At 40.1% G+C, this 23,764-nt stretch overlaps 1 protein-coding gene and 1 non-coding gene across 8 annotated transcripts in view; one reads left to right on the top strand and one right to left on the bottom strand.

The window, feature by feature from the left end:
• Positions 1-5,459: 5,459 nt before the first annotated feature.
• DNAJC12 (DnaJ heat shock protein family (Hsp40) member C12) overlaps positions 5,460-23,764 on the bottom strand; it is a 53,501-nt gene continuing 35,196 nt past the window's right edge. For all 7 annotated transcript variants that reach the window (XM_009458549.5, XM_009458548.5, XM_054660132.2 and 4 more), the window contains 3 exons: positions 20,303-20,442; positions 14,378-14,582; positions 5,460-6,010 (listed from right to left, as the gene is read on the bottom strand). In XM_009458549.5, the coding sequence (XP_009456824.1) occupies positions 5,916-6,010; positions 14,378-14,582; positions 20,303-20,442 (440 nt within the window). In that variant the 3' untranslated portion in view covers positions 5,460-5,915. The remainder of the gene's footprint in view (positions 6,011-14,377; positions 14,583-20,302; positions 20,443-23,764) is intronic.
• Positions 17,282-17,388, top strand: LOC112204648 (U6 spliceosomal RNA). Its single transcript, XR_002938321.1, has one exon. It is a non-coding gene; the product is annotated as a U6 spliceosomal RNA (small nuclear RNA).

Genomic DNA, 23,764 nt, shown 5'->3' on the forward strand with positions numbered 1-23,764 from the left:
TCAGTTTTACAATTTCTTCCATCACTGACTCCCCAGTAGTCCTGGCAACTCCCGTCTGTGGTGTAGAAGTGGCAAGTAATGGTGTTTGCCTCCAGGAAATTAAAGACTCCTCTCAATAACTGTATTAGTCATCAACGCTTGCTGCTGTGATTGATCTTGTAACCACCATCAGATCTGGGCAGCGAAAGGATATGAAAATTCATAAGCAGGAAAACAACCTTATCTTCTCCTTATCCAGCTCTGTGATATAGAAGGAATATCTGCAAAGTCTTTTCTGTATTTCTGATTTGCTCACCAAGGAGCATATTTTTGTCAGGCTGGGAATATGTCCAGGTACTGAAAATTATTTGTATTCATTGGAAATTGTGAATTCTGCCTAGGCTTCCCAGCATTGCTCTGTTGAATTTCCCTTTACTTAAAAGAATAAAAACGTTCTAGAATTGTATTTCAACATTTCAGGATACCCAGAAGGCAAGTAGCCACAGCACTGAAAAAAAAACAAAAAACCTGTTCTCCTCTCTCTCTGTGGAAGGTGCCAGAAGAAATGTGTACTCTGGTTTTATTATTGCTTTATATCTTGGGCAGTCTCTGGTATTAGGGGCTAGGAAAGATGATGGGTAAATTATTCCATAAGCACAGTGCTTCACACTGAGCCACTCAACAAAGTCCAGTCTAGAGTGAAAAAAAATCTAAAGGCAAGAATCTCAATGAATAAGCATTGTTTCCTGGGTTTTTTAATCCAGTGGCCCTAAGATCTCTGAAACCTGTCAAATTGCTCCTATTGCTTTCCTGAGAATATGGTAATCAAATTCTAAATGCACATACATACTCTTTAATCCAGAAATTCCAGTGCTAGGCATTTATCCTACAGGTATACTTTACATAGAAGAAATACTTTTTACAAAGCTGTTCATTACAGTGCTATTTGTGATTGCAAAAAAATTGTAAATAGCTTGAAAAGGCATCAATAGGGACAAGTTAAAAAAAAAAAGAGTGTGGTTCCAAAACTTAGCTGGGCATGGTGGTGGGCACCTGTAATCCCAGCTACCTAGGAGGCTAAGGCAGGAGAATCGCTCGAAACCGGGAGGCAAAGCTTGCAGTGAGCCGAGATGGCGCCATTGCACTCCAGCCTGGGCGACAAGAGTGAAGCTCTGTCTCAAACAAAAGAAAAGAAAAGAAAAGAAAAAAGTATGGTTTATCCACACAATGGAATGCTAAGTAGCAGGTAAAAAGAATAAAGTAGCATTCACACACTAAAATGAAAAAACTCCCAAGATATATTAACTGAGTAAATGGGAGTTATTCAGCAGCGGATATACTGTGCTACCATTTGCGTAAAGAACAGAAACACATACATGTGTGTAAATGCATGGGATATCTAAGGAAAGATATGCAAGAAATAGTGCCTCAACACACACTAATGCAGTAAGAATGGGAACTAATACACACAGTGCTTACTCCTCATGTTCTAAGCACATTACATATTTAAACTAATTCAGTACACTCCTTTTAAACTGACAGATATTCACATACCTGTCTTACTTCACTGGAATATCAGCTCCTTGAGTGCATAAACATGGCATAAGCCTTTTTATATGCTACACAGGCCAGGTGTTGTGGCTCACACCTAAAATCCCAGCACTTTGGGAAGCCAAGGCAGAAGGATCACTTGAGGCCAAGAGTTTGAGACCAGCCTGGGCAATACAGCAAGACCCCATCTCTACAAAATATGTGTATTGTGTATGATATATATGTGTGTGTGTGTGTGTATCCTACACAAATGCTAGTATATTTATCACATAATATTCTCAGGAAGTATGTGTCTCATTCAGTCAGTATCAAATATAAGAGAAAATGTCTTCATTTAGAGCTGCTGATCTTAGAGGTTAATAATCATTAAGTAGAAATATCTTTTCATAATGAGTTTGCTGTAGCATGAAGTTGAGCCACAATGCAAAAATAAGTGGCGTTGAAAGTGCGCTATTCTATATATGTACACCCAATTATAGTTCTGCTGGACACACCGGGGAACTGAACTGAATTATTGAAGAAACGTCCTGTTTTCTTCTTACTTTCCATTCAAAAGACTGCATTATCACAGCACAGTCCCCTCCCTTTTTATACTTTGAGTTCAGGGGAGTATTTTTAAGTGTTTAAGTTTAAAAGGTCTGCTACTAAGTTAAATGGGATCAAGTATATAAAGTGCTTAGTACAAGCCTGCCCCACCATAAACCTCCTTTAAAGTGGAGCAATGTCTCTTTTTCATGTTGGAGGCTTCAGGCATTATGGGAGAGAAAAGTAAACAAGAGCTGGTGCTCAATCTTGTCGACAATTGGGAAATGAGTCTGTAACAAAAATAGAGTGGAATGTGGGAGTGAAGTGTTTTTGCCTTTGACAAGTCATTAAAAGTCATCAGTGTTATAAATCAGACAGTCTGGGGAAAGAGAAAAAAATAAATAAAACCCTGATTCTTAGATTCAAAAATTCACTTGTTCAATATGGTATTTATTTGGGTGCCTACATGGGTGAGGCAGGCATTATAACAGGCAATTGTTGCCTTTTGGCGGGAACCGCTCTCATCCAGTAATTCGCCAAAATAACAAACACAAAGGTAAAGAGGAGAGGCACCCATAGATGTTCTCTAGGCCTTTTAGAAAACATGGACTTGTTCCTTTGACCCCGTATATGCGAATCTATTAGAAAGGTGACATTGTATGCATAAGGGAATGGGTACTGTTCAAAAAGGAATGCCCCGCAAGTGTTACCAGGGCAAAACCGGAAGAGTCTACAGTGTTACTGCATGCTGTTGGCATTGTTATAAACACACGAGTTAAGGGCAAGATTCTTGCCAGGAGAATTAATGTATGTATTGAGCACATTAAACACTCTAAAAGCCGAGATAGCTTCCTGAAACGCGTGAAGGAAAATGATCAGAAAAAGAAGGAAGCCAATGAGAAAGGTTCCTGGGTTCAACTGAAGCGCCAGCCTGCTCCACCCGGAGAAGTGCACTTTGTGGGAACCAATGGGAAGGCGCCTGAGCTGCTGGAACCTATTCCCTATGAATTCATGGCATAATAGGTGTAAAAAATAATAAAAGACCTCTGAAATGTAAAAATGTTCCTCTTCATTGAGTAGAAGTGTGGTGTCCCTTCCCCCAAAGAAATATTTAAAGCAAATTTTAATCGTGTCCTAATTCACTGTGTAACGTCTTTACTATTCAAATTTAATGTATTTCTTGCTGAAAGATGTGAGGTGGCTTATTGTGCAACAAAGTACTCAATTGGTTACAAAATAGCCAGATATTATTTATGGCTGGTTTGAAGATAGTCCCTCTAAATCACCATGGAAGAAACAAAATAATTTACAAAAATTTAAGTTAAAAAAAAAAAAAAAACAGGTGGCCGGGGGCGGTAGCTCATGCCTGTAATCCCAGCACTTTGAGAGGCTGAGGCAGGTGGATCACCTGAGATCAGGAGTTTGAGACCAGACTGGTCAACATGGTAAAACCCTGAGTAACTACTAAAAATACAAGAATTAGCCAGTCGTGGTGGCGGGCACCTGCAATCCTAGCTACTCAGGAGGCTGAGCCAGGGAGAATTGCTTGAACCCTGGAGGCGGAGGTTGCAGTGAGCCGAGACTGTGCCACTGTACTCCAGCCTGGGCAACAGAGAGAGACTCCGTCTCAAAAAAATAAAAATAAATAAATAAATAAATAAATAAGCTACAATGGTTGGAAGGACATGACATCTGAATAACAGACAGCCCTTTATACTGAATAAATTTAGCTTTTTAAAGGACACTGCCTGTGGGGGAGGGGAGTGGGAAAAAAATGGAAAACAAAGTTGTTGTCTTAGTCCACTGGGCTACTTAACAAAATACCATAAACTGGGTAGCTTATAAACAACAATATTTTGTTTCTCACATTTCTGGAGACCGGGAAGTCCAAGATCAGGGCAGATTCATTATCTGGTGAGGCCCCACTTTCTGGCTTACAGATGGTGACTTCCTGCTGTGTCCTCACATGGTGGAAGGAATGCAAGGGGTCTCTCTTTCTCAATCCTCTTTCATAAGAGCACTAATCCCATTCATGAGGGTGAGCCCGCGTGACATAATCACCTCCCAAAGGCATCACCTCCTAATACCATCACCTTGGGTGTTAGGATTTCAACATGTGAATTTGGGAGGAACATAAACATTCAGACCACAGCACTTACTATACTCTTATCTTTCTCAGTGTGCTGTAGCCCAGTGAAAACTCTGTCACTGACTAAGGAACCTCTACTCTAAATTCCTTTTTTTTTCTTTATTTTTCATTCACTTGTTTGCAAGCTAAAAAGTAAATATGGACTACGTGTTTTCATCAATAATTCCAACCTAAAGAAGTTCTATTACCTAACAGGTTCATTTTCATAGTTAGAATGTAATTTATAAATTTATCATTTGCGGCCAGGCACAGTGGCTCATGCCTGTAATCCCAGCACTTTGGGAGGCTGAGGTGGGCAGATCACTTGAGGTCAGGAGTTTGATACCAGCCTGGTCAACATGGTGAAACACCGTCTCTACTAAAAATACAAAAAAAATAGCTGGGGGCGGTGGCACACTCCTGTAATCATAGCTACTCAGGAGGCTGAGGCAGGAGGATCGCTTGAACCTGGGAGGCGGAGGTTGCAGTGAGCTGAGATCACGACACTGAACTCCAGACTGGGAGACATAGCGAGACTCCATATCAAAAAAAAAAAAAATCACTTGCTTATATAGCACAAGAAATCTTGTAAAAACATAATTTCCAGCTGGGCGCAGTGGCTCACACCTGTAATCCCAGCACTTTGGGAGGCCGAGGCGAGTGGATCACAATGTCAGGAGTTCAAGACCAGCCTGGCCAAGATGGTGAAGCCCTGTCTCTACTAAAAATACAAAAATTAGCCAGGTATGGTGGCAGGCACCTGTAATCCCAGCTACTTGGGAGGCTGAGGCAGGAGAATCACTTGAACCCAAGGGACAGAGGTTGCAGTGAGCCGAGATCATGCTACTGCATTCCAGCCTGGGTGACAGAGTGAGACTCCATCTCAAAAATATATATATACATATATTTTTTTCCTCAAATAAATCATAACTTTTAAAATTAGGTTAGAAATATCTATTCAAATTATTTTTAAATACCATCAAGGCCGGGCATGATGTCTCATGCCTGTATTCTGAGCACTTTGGGAGGCCAAGATGGGAGGATCACTTGAGGCCAGGAGTACAAGACTAGCTTGGGCAACATAGCAAGACCTCACCTCTACAGAAAATAAAAAATTGGCCAGACACGGTGGCATGTGCCTCTAGTCCCAGCTACTAGGGAGGCTGAGGTAGGAGGATAATTTGAGCCCAGGAGTTTGAGGTTGTATTGAGCTATGATTATGCAACTGCATAGCCTGGGTGACAGAGCAAGACCCTAAAAAAAATTGAATTATAAATTCATTTATGAACTTTGGGAAAATTATTTATTTTTCCCCACGGGGTTCAGACAAGTAATTTCACATTTCATTGTAAGTCAAGGGTAAGAAAACAATTTTTGTACATCCATCACTAATAGAGATCACAGTATGTCAATGAAATATTTAAATACACTGTACAGAGATTGATTTTTTAATGGATTTCTATAAGTAGTATTAATAGGAAAAAGCATATAATACAACCTACTCTGTATCTAAGAGCTTTAATTTATTTAAATATTGGAAGAAATTCGTCTTCTGAATTTTTCTCATTTAAAAAGCATTATGAGAACTGATTCAAGGATGGAGGAATCAATTAGTACTCAGCAATTCACAGACATGACATAAACATGACATTTTTAAGACATAAACAAAGACTGCATGTTGGCAGCATAGGGGACAGTCTTGCTCTTCCTCATTTTTTGAAGCAGAGATATTTCATATTTCATAGTTTCTGAACTTCCTCAGGAGTTCTGAGGGAGCATCCTTGGACCAGCGGAAACGAAGGTGCCAACCATTCACATCTGAAAAACCTTTAAAGGAAAGAAAGTAAATATTTAAAATCAGAAGTAGGAAAAGTTGATCTTGTTATAGTAAAACAGCTTGGGGATAATATTTCACTGCAGCAGGTACAATGTAAGGGTAAGACTTTGGTATGAATTATTAACATCTTAGAGAAATGGATTAACTTAGACTGGAATTCTTATGAACACGAATTACAATTTATATGGATTATAAGACCTCACATGCTTAAATACTTAATAAGAGGAAATACATAGATGCCTCTGGTGGTGGGGAATTTGACAATTCACATGCAAAGAAATTCGAAACAAATTACACAGTTTTCAAAAACCTTTCAAAAGTTAAACGTCAATGGCAAAAGGATCGCTTGAAATACAAGTACTATAATTGAATTCCATGGTAATAAGATTTTTCTTTAGTTATAATAAACAACATTGTTGAAAACCAGAGGAAAAGAAGGTAATTTTCCTTCCCTACTAGAAGTATAAATTGGCAAAACTCCTCTGGCAGGCAATTTGGCAATATTTATCAAACTCGTTAAAATGTATAAACCTTTGCCAGGCGCAGTGGCTCACGCCTGTAATCCCAGCACTTTGGGAGGCCAAGGCAGGCAGATCACGAGGTCAGGAGATCAAGACCATCCTGGCTAACACGGTGAAACCCCGTCTCTACTAAAAATACAAAAAATTAGCCGGGCGTGGTGGCGGGCGCCTGTAGTCCCAGCTACTCGGGAGGCTGAGGCAGGAGAATGGCGTGAACCCGGCATGCGGAGGTTGCAGTGAGCCGAGATAGCGCCACTGCACTCAGGCCTGGGCGACAGAGCGAGATTCTGTCTCAAAAAAAAAAAAAAGTATAAACCTTTGGTCCAATAATTTTACTTCTTGAAATGTATCCTAAGGAAATAATAATGGATGCACCCAACGATTTAACTGTAAGGATGTTTATAATGATACCATTTATAAATTTTTTTTGCAAACCAAGAAACATTTTAAACTTTAGCAAATGAAAGCTGGTTAAAAGGTTTTGATATCGTCATTAACAATATTTTAACATTTACCATCATAGAAAAATGCCCATAGCATATTGCTAAGTGACAGTTAACAAAACTGTTTATATAGTATGATCTCATTCCTAAACTCATTATTTACATGAATATTTATGTGAAATTTTTTAAGTCTAAAAAAAGAAGGCCCAGCGTGGTGGCTCAGGCTTGTAATCCTAGCACTTTGGGAGGCCGAGGCAGGTGCCTCTCTTGAGCTCAGGAGTTCGAGAACAGCATGGGCAACATGGCAAAACCCCGTCTCTAAAAAAAAACACAAAAAATTAGGCGGGCGTGGTGGTATGTGCCCGTGGTCCCAGCTACTCAGGAGACTAAGACAAGAGGATTACTTGAGCCCCAGAGGGGGAGATTGCAGTGAGCCGAGAGGGTGCCACTGCACTCAAGCCTGGGTAATAGAGTGACACTCTCTCAAAAAACAAACAAACAGATAAGAAAAGGTACACCAAAATTAATAGTATTTATCCCTGGATTGTTACAATAGATGTGATTTTCCTTTTTTTTTTTTTTTTTTTTTTTTTCCTATTCTGAAACGGAGTTTCGCTCTTGTTGCCCAGGCTGGAGTGCGATGGCGCGATCTCAGCTCACCACAACCTCCGCCTCCCGGGTTCAAGCGATTCTCCTGCCTTAGCCTCCCGAGTGCTGGGATTACAGGCATGAGCCACCACACCCGGCTAATTTTTGTATTTTTAGTAGAATCGGGGTTTCTCAATGTTGGTCAGGCTGGTCTCAAATTCCTGACCTCAGGTGATCCGCCCGCCTCAGCCTCCCAAAGTGCTGGGATTACAGGCGTCAGCCACCGTGCCCGGCCAATTTTCATTTTTTATACTCTTTTTTGTTTATCTGTACTTTCTTATTTTTCTGCAGTAAACATCTATGCTTTTTGTCTTTTTATGTTAATAATATTGCTAATGAAAAAGCAGGTTACAGAATAATATATAAAATACACTTCCATTGATATTTTAATATAGTATATAAATATGTAGTCAGAAAAAGCATATACAGAATAGTTAACAATGGTTATCTCAGAAAAACAGATTACACTGACACTTTTTAAAGAATTATTGGAGAAAACAAATCTGAAGAATTTTCATTTGGGGAAAAAGCAAAAAGGAAATTGTTTCTGATTGCTATAATTGTTCCTATAATTAAAACTTACTCACAAAATATGTACAGTATGATCCTTTTAGATATACTAACACAAATGAAAATATACCAAAATATCGATAATACATATTTCTCTAAATGATAAAATTATGAGTTATATGTTCTTCCTTTTGCTTGATTATATTTTCTCACATTTTATATAGTAAGTAAGTGTCATTTTTGTTTAAAAAGATGTAGTTTCTGGCCAGGTGCGGTGGCTCACGCCTGTGATCCCAGCACGTCGGGAAGCCGAGGCGGGCAGATCACAAGGTTGGGAATTCGAGACCAGCCTGACCAACATGGTGAAACCCCGTCTCTACTAAAAATACAAAAATTCGCTGGGCGTGGTAGCACACGCCTGTAATCCCAGCTACTCAGGAGGCTGAGGCAGGAGAATCGCTTGAACCCAGGAGGCGGAGGTTGCAGTGAGCCAGGATCACGCCACTGCACTCCAGCCTGGGCGACAGAGCGAGACTGTAAAAAAAAAAAAAAAAAAAAAAAAAAAAGATGTTTCTAGTTAGGGTTCCCGTAGAAATAGACATGCAGACAAGAACTTGAAACAGGTTGGGCACAGTGGCCCACACCTATAATCCCAGCACTTTGGGAGGCTGAGGCCAATGGATCACTTGACCTCAGGAGTTTGAGACCAGCCTGGGCAACATGGCGAAACCCCATCTCTATAAAAAATTAGCCGGATATGGTGGTGCACACCTGCAGTCCCAGCTATTTGGGGGCGAAGGTGGGAGGATCATCTGAGCCTAGGAGGTCGAGGCTGCAGTGAGTCGTGATCACACCACTGCACTCCAGCCTGGGTGACAGAGAGAGACTCTGTCTCAAAAAAAAAAAAAAAAAAAATTTGAAACAAAGTGGCTAATTTGGGAGGTGATCCCAGGTGGCACCTTAGCAGAATGAGAACCAAAGCTATAAAAGGTACATTATCAAACAAGTTACTGCCATGGGTAACTGCAAATGATCCCACTGGGGAACCCTGGGAGATAATATAAAACTTCTTAGAGTTATCTCACGTGAGGGGTGAAGGACCTGGAGAATTTAGCTTCCCACTTCCACTCATTATTGTCATCCAAAGGGCATTTACTCCCTGACACTTACTGCCTGCTGATTTGCTGCCAAGTAGGCTCCATTGCCAGAGCAAGCCCTCTGGCAGAGTCACAATGTTTGTGGCTGGAGCCACAAGGTTGGCAATGCCTAGGAAGGTAGTGCCCAGGGACACGGCAGCACACCAAAATCATTGCGTACATTTAAATTTTTCTTGGTGGGACGCGGCGGCTCATGCCTGTAATCCCAGTGCTTTGGTGGGCCGAGGTGGGCAGATCACGAGGTCAGGAGTTCGAGACCAGCCTGGCCAACATGGTGAAACTCCGTCTCTACTAAAAACACAAAAAATTAGCCGGGCATGGTGGCAGGTGCCTGTAATCCCAGCTACTTGGCAGGCTGAGGCAGGAGAATAGCTTGACCCGGGAGGCAGAGGTTGCAGTGAGCCGAGGTGGTGCCACTGCACTCCAGCCTGGGCAACAAAGCAAGACTCTGTCTAAAAAAAAAAAAAAATTTCTTTCTCTTTTTTACTCCAAGATGTTACACAAAACTATTTTATTCTAGAACTGTATTTATCAGAAGACATATTTATTGCATATTTAAGCAGAAAGAAAGTAAAAATGAGATTGTCTCGCACAGTGGTTTTCAGATGCAGTGCTCCATATTTTACTTTTTGCAATAAAGAATTAGAATGTGGTGGGGGCTATTTGGTGGCTGCTCATCACAGAAGAGACATCAAAAGGCAAATTCCAAAGTGAATATCTAGCACTGCTTGAGAAAATTAGCAAATATGCTGAAAAGTAATATATAAGAAGCCACTCAGGGCTTGGTAAAGTTGACGGGAATAATATTTCTTAAATGCTGACATTATAAAAATTTACACTGCAGTAAAACGAAATCATAAATAATCATGCAACAGCACTTTGATATATCCAAATCCAGCTTTAAGGCACTAGTCAGAAAAGCCAATAATCTTTTAAACAGCATAAAGAAAATACTTGTAAATGCAACCTTTGGCAGAATTTCATAATTCTCCAACAACAGCTTTTTAGAACAATGATTCCCAGTTGGGTGCAGTGGCTCATGTCTGTAATCTTAGCACTTTGGGAGGCCAAAGTGGGCAGATCACCTGAGGTCAGGAGTTCTAAACCAGCCTGGGCAACATGGTGAAACCCCATCTCTACTAAAACTATGAAAATTAGCCAGGTGTGGTGGCGGGTGCCTGTAATCCCAGCTACTTGGGAGGCTGAGGCAGGAGAATCGCTTGAACCCAGGAGGTGGAGATTGCAGTGAGCCGAGACAGTGCCACTGCACTCCAGCCTGGGCAACAAGAGTGAAACTCTGTTTCGAAAAAAAAAAGAACAATGATTCCCATTCCCTCCACTTCATTCTTTTTTTTTTTTTTTTTTTTTTTTTTTTTTGACACGGAGACACAGGGTCTTGCTCTGTCACCCAGGCTGGAGTTCAATGGCAGGATCATAGCTCACTGCAGCTTCAAACTCCCAGGCTCAAGTAATCCTTCTGCCTCAGCCTCCCAAGTAGCTGGAACTACAGGCGCACGCCAGCATACCTAGCTAATGGTTTTTTAATTTTGTAGAGACAGGGCTCTTGCTATGTTGCTCAAGCTGGTCTCGAACTCCTGGACTCAAGCGATCCTCCCATCTCAGCCTCCCAAAGTTCTAGGAGTACAGGCCCAAGCCACTGCAGCTGGCTCCACTTCATTCTTAAACAATAGCATACATATCACAATATGAAGACATCAAAACTGGCATCACAATTTGTTCTGAGTAAATTATATGTGAAAATTGATTATATGAATTGGCATTATCTGTTATTACCCAAGTAAATTAGAGCCGAGAACCAGGGAGAGGAAAAGAAAAGCACTCAGGACACAAATGCCTACCCAAGAATTCTATCACAAGCCAGCTGCCGAAATGACCTGCCTTGCCTCTAAGGCTAGTTTTACCTATTGCCATCACTCACCAATTAGAGCTTGCTAGCTCCCAAAACTTTGCTAGTGCCAATGAGTTTTCTTTCATAACAATATGTAACATTTCTCTTTCTAATAAAACCCCCAACATTTTATTTGTTCTTCAGACACACCAAAGACCATCCCATCTGTGTGTATGCCTTGAATTGCAATGTAGTTTTTATATATTTTCCCAAGTAAAATGTTTTACATAGAGATTCGAATCTATATTTTTGTTTGACTTTGACATAACATATATCTACACTGTGGAATGTTATCAGCTGTTAAAAAGCAGGAATTCATTCTGAATGTAAGGATTTAAAGAGAAGTCCCTTAATAATAAAAGTTAACACTAAAAAAAGTGTTTACGATGTGCCTGGTATTGGTCTAAATATTTTATGTATATTAAGTTATTGTGCGTGTGTGTGTGTGTGTGTGTGTGTGTGTGACAGGATCTCATTCTGTCACCCAGGCTGGAGTACAGTGGTGTAATCGCAGCTCACTGCAGCCTCAACATCCCCCCACACACACACACCCGGGCTCAAGTAACGGGATTACAGGCACACACCACCACTCCTGGCTAATTTTCATATTATTTTTAGAGATGGTTTCACCATGTTGCCCAGGCTGGTCTCAAACTCCCGGCCTCAAGCAATCCGCCCACCTCACCCTCCCTAATTGCTAGGACTACAGGTGTGAGCCACTGCGCCTGGACAATTAAGTTATTTACTCCTCAAAAAAAAAATTTTATGAGGTAGACACTAATATTTTGACCATTATATAACTAAGAAGACATAGATGCAGAGGGGTTAACTAGCTTGTCCAAGGTCATACAACTCATCAGTGAAAAGCTGAGCCCACATTCTTAACCACTGCGTAACACAGAGAAATGTGTACAGTATAACCCCATTCTTTACTTTTAAAGCTCTCATAAGTGCACATATACACACCTGTGTTAGCATAGAGAATAGTGGAAGGAAACACACCTGAGTGTCAGCCTTGGTTACTTCAAGAAATAGAAGCAGAGAAGGTTGGCAGCCTGGCTATATATGATTCTTTGAATTTTTTAACAGCAAGTCTATACTACTTTTGTTTTTATTCAGTATCTAAATTACTATTTTTTTAAAAAGAAGGAAAATTTCGTAGAATCCTATGAGAGGGGCTCAAGAGGCCTCAGCATCATGCCTGAGTCTCTGAAGTGTCTCCCACCCACACTACACCTAATTCTGGTGTGCACAGACTTGGTCTGAATCTGACAGAAACAGAAAGACTTGGGGAACCCCCAGGGGTTCAAGAAACACAGAACTGAACATTCATCGTGTTTACATGTAGGGGAGTGATTGTACTCCTGTGTTTGCTTAAAACACTGTTTTTCTACATTTCGGGCTTCTCCTTTGATCAGTTTGTTAAATTATAACCATTTCCAGTTACTGGGTGATGCAATCAATGTGCAGACTCCACAGCCATCTCTTGGGTAACCAACAGAGACATCTGAATCAAACTCTATGGAACTTCATTCCCAGCAAGAAGAGAAGATGTAAAAGTTCTCCCCAAAGAGAGATTTGAAGTGACTATTTCTCAAAAGACTATAATCCACCACAAGCCATCTAACTATCTTCTTTTGAATACAAGTGTTCTAAGGTGTTCAGGAACGTTCTGCTTAAAGGCTAAATTCTAATAGGGTGCTACATCACAACCCTGAGAATCAACACATAATAATTTGAAGGACAGTTACAATGTGTGTATACAATGTGTGTATATATAACACATCCAAACTAGTTGGATGGCTAGATAGATAGCCAGATAGACAAATGATACAAACAGGTAACATTTACCTAGGGCTTCCTAGAGGTGAACTGCTGTGCTAAGCATTTTGTATGTATCTCCCCATTTAATCCTCGTGGTAACCCTATAAGAAGGTACTATTTTTTATTTAAGAGATGGAGTCTCACTATGTCACCCAGGATGGAATGCAAGCACCTAATCACAGGAGTGATCATCACACACAGCAGCTTTGAACTCCTGGCCTCAAGCCAGCCTCCTGCCTCAGCCTCTTGAGTAGCTAGGACTACAGCTGCACAGCAATGCACCTAGATGAGCAAGTACTATTATAATCCCTATTTTATAGATGCAGAAACTGAGGTCTAGAGAAGTTAAGTAACTTTGCCAAGTAATACAGATAATAAGTAGTAGAGCTAGGATGTGAACTCAGGTAGTGTAGCTTGGTAGCCAGGAGGTAAACTTCTATAATACTCTGCTTCAGTGGATTTATAAATGATTCAGAATGTCTACAGAGCTATTTACAGATAAGGCATTATTGGGCCGGGCATGGTGGCTTACACCTGTAATCCCAGCACTTTGGGAGGCCCAGGCAGGAGGATCACCTGAGGTCAGGAGTTTGAGACCAGCCTGGCCAACATGATGAAACCCCATCTCTACTAAAAATACAAAAATTAGCCAGGCATCATGGCAGGCGCCTGTAGTCCCAGCTACTGGGGAATCTGAGGCACAAGAATCACTTGAACCCAGGAGGCAGAGGTTGCAATGAGCTGAGATTATGCCACTGCACTCCAGCCTAGATGACAGAGTGAGACTCCATCTCAAAAAAGAAAAAAAATTCAATTCAATTCAATAAGGCATTATCATAGGATAGGGCAATGCCTTGGAACACTGACTGAAGTCAACCTGCCTTGGTTCAGACCCCTTTCCCTTCCCATACAAGCTGTATGGCTTTAAGCAAATTATTCAACCTCCTGGCCTTTGGTTTTCTCATCTATAAAATGAGAATAATATTGATATCAGCCTCACAAGCTTGTAGTGAGAATAAGTTAATATATATAAAATTAATATTAAATGAGATAATAAATGTAAACTAATATATGTAAAGAGTGTTCCTGCACATAGTAAACATTCAATCAATGTTAGCTAGCATTATGTCAGTAAAGCCAAAGACACTGAGAATTGTCTCAAGGTTTCCCTTCTGAGGAATACCTTCTAGTTTCGGTGTCAATGCTAAGTGTCTTTTAAGATGATAAACCAATCTTTAAACTTGGCACTGCTGTGCAGATTGAAAAAGTTAAGAATAAATGCAATATAAACAAAGCTCTTTAATTTCAGACCTTCTCCATTCTGCAGTTATATAACATGACTTACTTGAAGAATCTGAATTTTGCGGGGAGACTGACTTCTCTAGGGGCTTGGGTTCTTTCTGCTCCGTTTTCTCTGCGATTGAAGCCAGCTCCTCTTTCTTTCTTTCTCTTTGCTCATTCCATTCCTCATTTTCAATCTTGGTGGTATGAGTCTTGTCAGATTCTTCCAGCATCAGGTCTTTTTTACCTCTGACAACCCAGTGCATTGACTAAATTAATGTAAAGCAGAGATATAAAAATTAAATTGATATTATATGATTTTCTATATTTAAAGTTTGATATGTGGTAACACCTGACCTACTACTGTAGTGCTAATTAACAGCATGTTAGACTTGACTATTAACAAGATACTCATAAATTAATCGATATTAATTAATCCAACTATTAATAGTTACTTTTCACCATACACCCTTTTGTACCTTTTTCATTTTCTGTTCTGTATATGTATTTCCTATTAGATCTAAAAATTGGACAGATGGATGAATGCATGGAGGGATGGATGGATGAACTAACAAATGAATACAGTGAAAAAGAGCGCTTTTGAGTTTGCTGTATCAAGAATATTTCAAGTGGAATCATTAGCCCTACCATCAACCAAAATAACGCATAACTATTTCTTAAAACCTCATTGGGATATTGTGGGAAGCTATTCCTGAAGTACTGAGAAACAGTGACACACTACCTCTATTACCACAGCTCAAGACTAGAAGGAAACATAGCCTTTAACACCCTAAAATTATAAATATTCTAGCTCTCTGCCCTAATCAAATCAAAGAAGTCATTTATTCCCACCTTCAACCTATCTCTTCCCAACTACAAAGAAGTGTCATCCTGAATCCTCTTCTCCAAATATAACCAGTCCACAGGCTAATCAACCCCAAGATCCAAGAACCACCCCATAAAGCAGTCATTGCCACCAATAAATGTAACCAGCTCTCACCCTAACAAGAAAAAGAAAAGAGGCTGGGCACAGTGGCTCTTGCTTGTAATCCCAGCACTTTGGGAAGCCAAGGTGGGTGGATCATTTGAGGCAAGGAGTTCAAGACCATCCTTGGCCAACAAGGTGAAACCACGTCTCTACTAAAAATACAAAAATTAGCTGGTCGTGGTGGTGCACACCTGTAATCCCAGCTACTCAGGAGGCTGAGGCGGGAGAATTGCTTGAACCCAGGAGGTGGAGGTTGCAGTGAGCCGAGATCGCACCATTGCACTCCAGCCTGGGCAACAGAGCAAGACTCGGTCTCAAAAAAAAAAAAAAAGAAAGAAAAAGAAATGGGAAGGAAAGGCACCAAAATATAACTGTAGTTATGCCTGTGTAACAGAATTACATCTTTTGTTTTTGTATTTCCCAAATTTTCTATGAGAAGATTATATAAATGTACAATTAGAAAACATTGTATTTTAGGCTGGGCGCAGTGGCTCACACCTGTAATCCCAGCACTTTGGGAGGCCAAGGTGGATGGATCATGAGGTCCGGAGTTCCAAACCAGCCTGGCCAACATGGTGAAACCTCACCTCTACTTAAAAAAACAAAAATTAGTTGGGCAAGGTAGTGTGTGCCTGTAATCCCAGCTACCCGGGAGGCTGAGGCATGAGAATCACTTGAATCCGGGAGGCAGAGGTTGCAGTGAGCTGGTATCGCACCACTGCACTCCAGCCTGGGTGACAGAGCGAGACTCTGTCTCAAAAAAAAAAAAAAGAAAATATTCTATTTTAAAAATTAGACGAAGTTTCGATGCAAAAACATATAAGGAGGGAGATTCCTGGTGCCAACAATATGTGTGGGAAGGGAATAGTTACAGAGTGAACACTTCAAAATCATTTGCTAAATTGTAAATGCAAGTATTACCCATTTCTCTGTAGATTTTATTTCAAAATAAAAACGTTAATTTTTAAAAGAGGCAATGCCTCAGCTGGTATTAAAAAAAAAATGACTTTGTTGTTTTGGTTTGGTTTTTGCATATGCACAAAATAAAAGAGGCTGCCAGTGACTTCCTCTGCAGAGGGAAAAGGATATTAGGAAGGTTAGTGAAAAACAAGGAATAAGACATTCAAGAATTCAGGGCCCAGAGAGCTGAAAGTGTAAACTGTGAGCTTCACAAGCCAGCAAAGTGGCCTGCATGTGATGTATTGATCTCTGTGCCTCAGTACTTCTCTCTTGAAATCAAAGTACCTGTGGTCTGTCTTAGATAGGTTAGGATTAATGTCTAATCCACAGTAAATGCTTTAAAGGTCCTCAGTGAAAAGATGTTCTGAAATAGTAGTCTTATCCATCTCCTTTGTGAGTAAATCAGAATAAAATATGTTATCAGACTCCCATATCTGCTGATCCTCATTAAAGAAATATACAGAAGAAATATCCAAACTGTATCTAACCTTAGATACAAGTGCTTCTCACGCTTTGTAGTTCAATCAAAGGACTAACATCAGAGTGATGCTAAGCAGCCTGGTTTGCTGGGACACAGTTAGATAGTCTGCAAATCACTCATTTCTGTGTTCACAAGCATATTTCTCAACTCCACAAGGGTATTAGTTGCACAGAACAACATTTAACATCAAGCGAACTAGTCTATTATGCAGCTACTCATTTCAGTAGAATCAGCATCAATAAAAGATATCAAGTGACAGCAATTGATACAGACTAAGAGAGAGACTAGAAAGGGGAGAGTCTACAGCAAGATAATAAAATGCACAAGACAGAAAATCTATATATGCATGGAAGGAACTAACGCTAAACAGACAGCAAGCCTAGGTGCAAAGGCCACTAATCTTAACAGTCTGTGAAATTTCTATGTTGTTATTCTGCCTTCACAATTAACTTGTTTACTAGCTTTCTTGAATGAGTTGGTTTTTTTTCTCTAGGAAGTCGTTTTCTCACATTCTAGACCTTGGTCAATACTAGGAAATAGTGCTCGCCTCAGCAGCACATATACCAAAATTGGAATGATACAAAGAAAATGATCATGGTCCCTGTGCAAAGACAACAGGCACATTTGTGAAGCATTCCATTAAAACACACACACACACACAAACACACAGGGAAATAAAAAATTTTGTTTACATGCCAGTAAACATTGGCACAACATTTTTTTTAAATCCATGGACTCAGATGAGCCATAGATCAGCTGAATAGCTATACAAAATTGACTGGTTATTATTATCCTGGATCAGTGATCACCATGAGTGAATTTTTTACTTGTCAGGGTGATTTCTGACCTGCTTTTGGATAACATCCAATTAAGACAGATTGCCTTTTGAACCAGCAGAAGGTGTTGAATTGCATACTGTTTCCCATCTGGCTGGTGAAACTGTGGCCATGTGGGCATAGTGTAGGAAGCTTTCTTGATAGGTAGTCTATGGCCAATTGAACCCACCCTAAAGACACCTTGCCCAGCTGGGAACCCAGAAACAATCAGCAGACAAATAGGTCCACACGGGGCTGACCCAACAAGCCCTCCCAGAGGCAATCAATTTGTCAAATGATCAATTCACCAAAAATGTGTTTCTATTAACTCTTTATAAAATTTATAGCAATTGAAGTGGCATGAGATAGTTTTAACGGCTTATGAGAATTTTTTTTAGCCATTCATTTTGACTGTGCCTTTGCTGTGGCTTCTTTTTCCCATAGGCATCCTAAATCCATGCTGCCATATATTTTGGTGCTAGAGGGAGAGCCATCCACACCCTGGGTCTCTTTGGGTAAAACCATTTAGCATGACAAAGATACATTTCTCTAAGATTCTTTGGAATCCTGGGATAACTCTTCAGGTTATCCCAGGATCCCAAAGGCCTGGATTACTGAATCCTCACTCCAGACCTTTTTTTTCAAACCAATACTACATGTCTAAATTTAAATTGCCAACATATTCATTGACCTGGGTGAGGTCTTAAAATATTTTTACCAATTAAACTAGCAGGAGGAACTTCTAGAAAACAAAAAGAAATAAATAAGTAGGTAGTAAAGTGACAGACTTAGTGTGGGGAAAAAATACCAGTTCAGTTGCATCACTCCTGGATGATAGAAATGTGGTGGATATATGCACCATGGAATATTACTCAGCCCTAAAAAAGAGCAAAATAATATCTTTTGCAGCAACTTAGATGGACCTGGAGGCCATTGTTCTAAGTGAAGTAACTTAGGAATGGAAAACCAAATATTGTATGTTCTCCATTATAAATGGGAGCTAAGCTACGGATACACAAAAGCATACAGAGTGGTATAATATAATGGACTTTGGAGACTCAAAGTGGGAGGCTGGGATGGAGAGTGAAGGATAAAAAACTACATAATGGGTACAATGTATACCACTCAGGTGATGGGTGTGCTAAAATTTCAGACTTCACCACCATACAATTCATCCATGTGACTAAAAACCACTTGTATTAGTCCATTTCACACTGCTGTAAAGAACTACCTGAGACTCAGTAATTTATGACAAAAAGAGGTTTAATTGACTCACAGTTCCTCAGGCTTAACAGAAAGCATGACTGGGAGGCCTCAGGAAACTTACAATCATGGCGGAAGGTGAAGGGGAAGAAAGGGCCTTCTTCTCATGGTGGCAGGAAAGAGAGAGAAGGGAGAACTGCCACATACTTTTAAACCATCAGATCTCATGAGAACTCACTATCATGAGAAAAGCAAGGGGGAAATCCGCCCCCATGATCCAATCACCTCCCATCAGGACCCTCATCCAATTCAACATGAGATTTGGGCAGGACACAAATCCAAACCATATCAACACTTGTACCCCAAAAGCTATTGAAAATTTTTTAAAGTTTTTAATTTAAAAAAATGTGGCACCCCTGAGGCTGTGGCTCATTTGAGGAATTCTCCCAAAGGAAATTCCCAAGATATGATCCTGTGTGTGATGCTACAAAAGTACACCGTGATTTGTCCTGCCTTGTGGGTATACAGACTAATAATGCTCCCAAACAATGCTTTTCCGTTCCAGAGGGATTATACTCTTTAAACAAAAAGCAGAAACACAGGGTTGATGGTGTGAAGGAAAGGGAATTTATGAGATTTAACAATCTAGCCAGGTGCGATGGCTCATGCCTGTAATCCCAGCACTTTGGGAGGCCGAGGCCTTTTATCAACAATTTGCTCAAGTCTTCTAAAATAAAAACTATGAAGAAGGAAATCTAAATGTAACCCTGAAGGGCTATAATTTAAGAGATGTGAATCATTTTATACACTAATTCTAACAACTGTCCCTGAAAACTTACCTATGAGGTAATTTCTGTATTATAAGTCCCATGGCATAGAAAAGTGTTCCAATGGAGAGAATCTAGGTAATAAATCATGCCTAAATCTTTAAAATTACATTTTGTCTATAATATATAAAGGTCAATGTTGAACAAAATAAATATATGACAGTAATTATAGTGAATATTTTGATATTTATGCCTTTTAATGACATGAAGAAAGATAACACAATGTTTTTAAAGTCTAACAATTCTTTCACCAGAATGTTTAATAGGAATAATTCATGGCTTTCTCTGACTAATCAGATCCTGCCTTTTTAATGAAAATTCTAAGCCTTGAAAAGAGAGCAAGCTGACATAAACTAAAAAGATGGAGAATGTGAATTTACAATGGTTAAAACTCAGCAATTCATGAGCAACTTGAGAAGTACATTTATTAGAGCTCATAAAATAGTAAGCAATAACAGGGAGTGTGTATACTGAAACAAACAGCCAAAGAGATTGAAAGAAATGTAGTCACAGGCTCTTCTGGCACAAATTCATTGCCTCTATTCTGATGAGCTTCTCTTCATGGGATTTACGGACACTGAATTATATCCAGACTCTGCTAACTTCTTGGTTTTCTCCCTCCTATTGCCTAATGATTCTTTAAGCTACTACATGAGTCTAATCCATGGGCATCCTGAGCTTCACAAATTCACGTCGCACCCAGCGAGAAACCCACCGTCTTCACTGAGTCATTCAAAGCTTCCCACTGCTGGAATGGCATCGACATCTGGCTCCTTCGCCAGTGGTCATAGCGGGCTCGACTCTCTTCATTGGTCAGAATCTCCTTTGCCTTCTGCAGTTTCTGAAAAGTCTCCACTGGAAAACAAATCAAGAAATGAGCACTTGTCTCTCAGAGGGGATATTTTAAACTCCAAAACTATCCAACTGCTCTTACTAAAACCATGACTCTGCCACTTAATAGCTATGTGACCTTGGGCCAATTTACCTCATTAAGCTTTTGTAAAGGGTATCATAAGGACAAGCAAGATCATGGATGTAAAGTGCTTGGCACAGTTTATCCACTCCCTGTATTGTGCCTCAGTCATGTGCCAGAGGCTACTCCCGGTGCTGATGACACAGATGTGAATAATAGACATCATTAGCAGGGGAAAGAAACATTTGTAAACATTGAAAAAATACTATTCCACCTTATAGGAAGAAAACTACCTTTTTTAGTGCTGGGTGTGAAACAGGGCAGTAATTAGGCAAGAGGGACAGTAAAACTGAAGACTATAAAGACTATAAAACTGAAGACTATAAAGACTATGAAGACTATAAAGACATGACTGAGGCACAATACAGGGAGTGGATAAACTGTGCCAAGCACTTTACATCCATGATCTTGCTTGTCCTTATAAAGCAGGAAGGAGCACGGTGACTTAGAGGAAGTAGGAATTGCCAGTGTGGCTGGAGGACACAAGGCTAGGGAAAGAACGATGAGGGATGGGGCTGTAGAGTAGACAGACAATAGCTCAATCAACCAGGGCCTGAGATGTCATGTTAAGGATGCTGGCCTGCTTTTTGTCATAAGAGAAACGGGAGGCTTTAAGTATAATAAATAACATGGTAGATGCTGGGACAAATGGTAGCTTGTCACTAATCTACTTGACCAGATGGTATATAATAGAAACCTTTTATGGCTCTGTTAGAAACACCTCCAAAGTCTCTTCTGCTCCTCAGTGAAGTAAAAACTTTCTGCAGAGCAGAATACAAGATTTATATACAGGCCAGGTGCAGTGGCTCAGGCCTGTAATCCCGGCACTTCGGGAGGACAAGGTGGGTGGATCACGAGGTCAGGAATTCAAGACCCAGCCTGGCCAAGATGGTGAAACCCCATCTCTGCTAAAAATACAAAAAAAAAAAAAAAAAAAAAAAAATAGCTGGGGGTGGTGGCAGGCGCCTGTATTCCCAGCTACTCGGGAGGCTGAGGCAGAGAATTGCTTGAACCTGGGAGGCAGAGGTTGCAGTGAGCCGAGATTGTGCCACTGGACCCCAGCCTGGGCGACAGAGCGAGACTCCATCTCAAAAAAAAAAAAAACAAAAAAAAGTAGCCAGGCACGGTGACCCAGGCCTGTAATCCCAGCTACTCAGGAGCCTGAGGCAGGAGAATCGTTGGAACCCGTGAGGCAGAGCTTACAGTGAGCCGAGTTTGCACCACTGCACTCCAGCCTGTCTGACAGAGCAAGACTCCATCTCAAAACAAACAAACAAAAATTCATATGTTGAATTCTTAACTCCCAAAATGATAGTATTAGGAGATGGGGCTTTTGAGATATGATTAGATCATGAGGGTGGAACCCTCACGAATGGAATCAGTGCCCTAATAAAAGAAACCCAGACAACTTGCTCACTCTGTTTCCCCCATGTGAAAACACAGCAAGAAGACAATTAGCTAGGCATGGCGGTGGGCGCCTGTAATCCCAGCTATTCGGGAGGCTGAGGCAGGAGAATCGCATGAATCTGGGAGGTAGAGGTTGCAGTGAGCCAAGATCACACCACTGCACTCCAGCCTAGATGACAGAGCGAGACTCCGTCTCCAAAAAATAAAAAATCAATATACAAATATCAGTGGTGTCTCTACACAGTAGCAATGAACAATCTGAAAATGAAATTAAGAAAATTCCATTTATAAGAGCATCAAGAGCCGGACCCAGTGGCTCATGCCTGTAATCCCAGCACTTTGGGAGTCCGAAGTGGGCGGATCACGAGGTCAGGAGTTCGAGACCAGTCTGGCCAACATGGTGAAACCCCGTCTCTACTAAAAATACAAAAAAAAAAAAAAAAAAATTAGTTGGGTGTGGTGGCAGGCACCTGTAATCCCAGCTACTCAGTAGGCTGAGGCAGGAGAATCACTTGAACCTGGGAGGCGGAGGTTGCAGTGAGCTGAGACCATGTCATTACACTCCTGCCTGGGTGACAGAGCGAGACTCTGTCTCAAAAGAAAAAAAAAAAAGCTTCAAGAAGAATATAATATTTTTAAAAAATTGAACAAAAGAAGGAACTACACAATATTGTCAAAAGAAGCTAAAGAAGATCTAAATAAATGAAAAGACATCCCACGTTCATAAAGATTTACTATTGCTAAAATGATAATACCCCCCAAACTGATCTGCAGATTCAACATAATCTCTATCAAAATCCCAGCTGCCTTTTTTGCAGAAATTGACAATCTGGTCCTAAAATCTGTTTGCAAATACAAGGGACCCAGAATTGCCAAAAAAAAAAAAAAAAAAAAAAAAAAAAACTCTTGAAAAAAATAAGAGCAAAGTTGGAGAATTCACACTTCTGAATTTCAAAACTTATACTACAAAGCTACAGTAGTGAAAACAGTGTGGTACTAACATAAGGATAGACATACTTATAAATGGAATAGAATTGAGAATCCAGAAACAAACCCTTACATTTACAGTCAATTGATTTCAACAAGAGTGCCAAGACAATTTAATGAAGAAAAAAAATAGTCTTTTCAACAAATGGTGCTAGGATAACTAAATATCAATATATAAAAAGCATGAATTTAGATTTCTACCTTAAGCTATAAACAAATATTGACTCAAATGGATCACAGATCCAAATGTAAGGGTTAAAACCATAAAAAACTGGGGAAAAAAAAACATAGGAATAAATCTTTGTGACCTCAGCTTAGGCAAGAGCTCCTTAGATATGACACCAAAAGCACAAGCAACGAAAGAAGAAATAGATAAATTGGACTACATCAAAATTAAAACTTTTGTGCCTCAAAGAATACCATGAAGAAAGTGAAATGACAAACCATGGAATGGGAAAAAATATTTGCAAATAATATATCTGATAAGGTACTTATATCTAGAATTTATAGAGAACATTTACAACTCAATAATAAGACAAATAACCCAATGCAAAATGGACAAAGGGCTTGAATGAACATTTCTCCAAAGAAGATATACAAATAGCCAATAAGCACCTGAAAAGATCCTGAAGAGTATTAGTCCTTGAGGAAATACAAATCAAAACCATAGTGAGATACCACTTTATACCTACTAGGATGGCTAAAATTAAAGGATAATAATTGTCTAGAATGTGAAAAAATTGGAACTGTCACACATGACAGGTGGGAATGTAAAGTGGTATATAGCCACTTTGAAAAGTAGTTTGACTG

Source organism: Pan troglodytes, chromosome 8 (assembly GCF_028858775.2).
Source record: "Pan troglodytes isolate AG18354 chromosome 8, NHGRI_mPanTro3-v2.0_pri, whole genome shotgun sequence".
In the NCBI taxonomy this organism is placed as follows: domain Eukaryota; kingdom Metazoa; phylum Chordata; class Mammalia; order Primates; family Hominidae; genus Pan; species Pan troglodytes.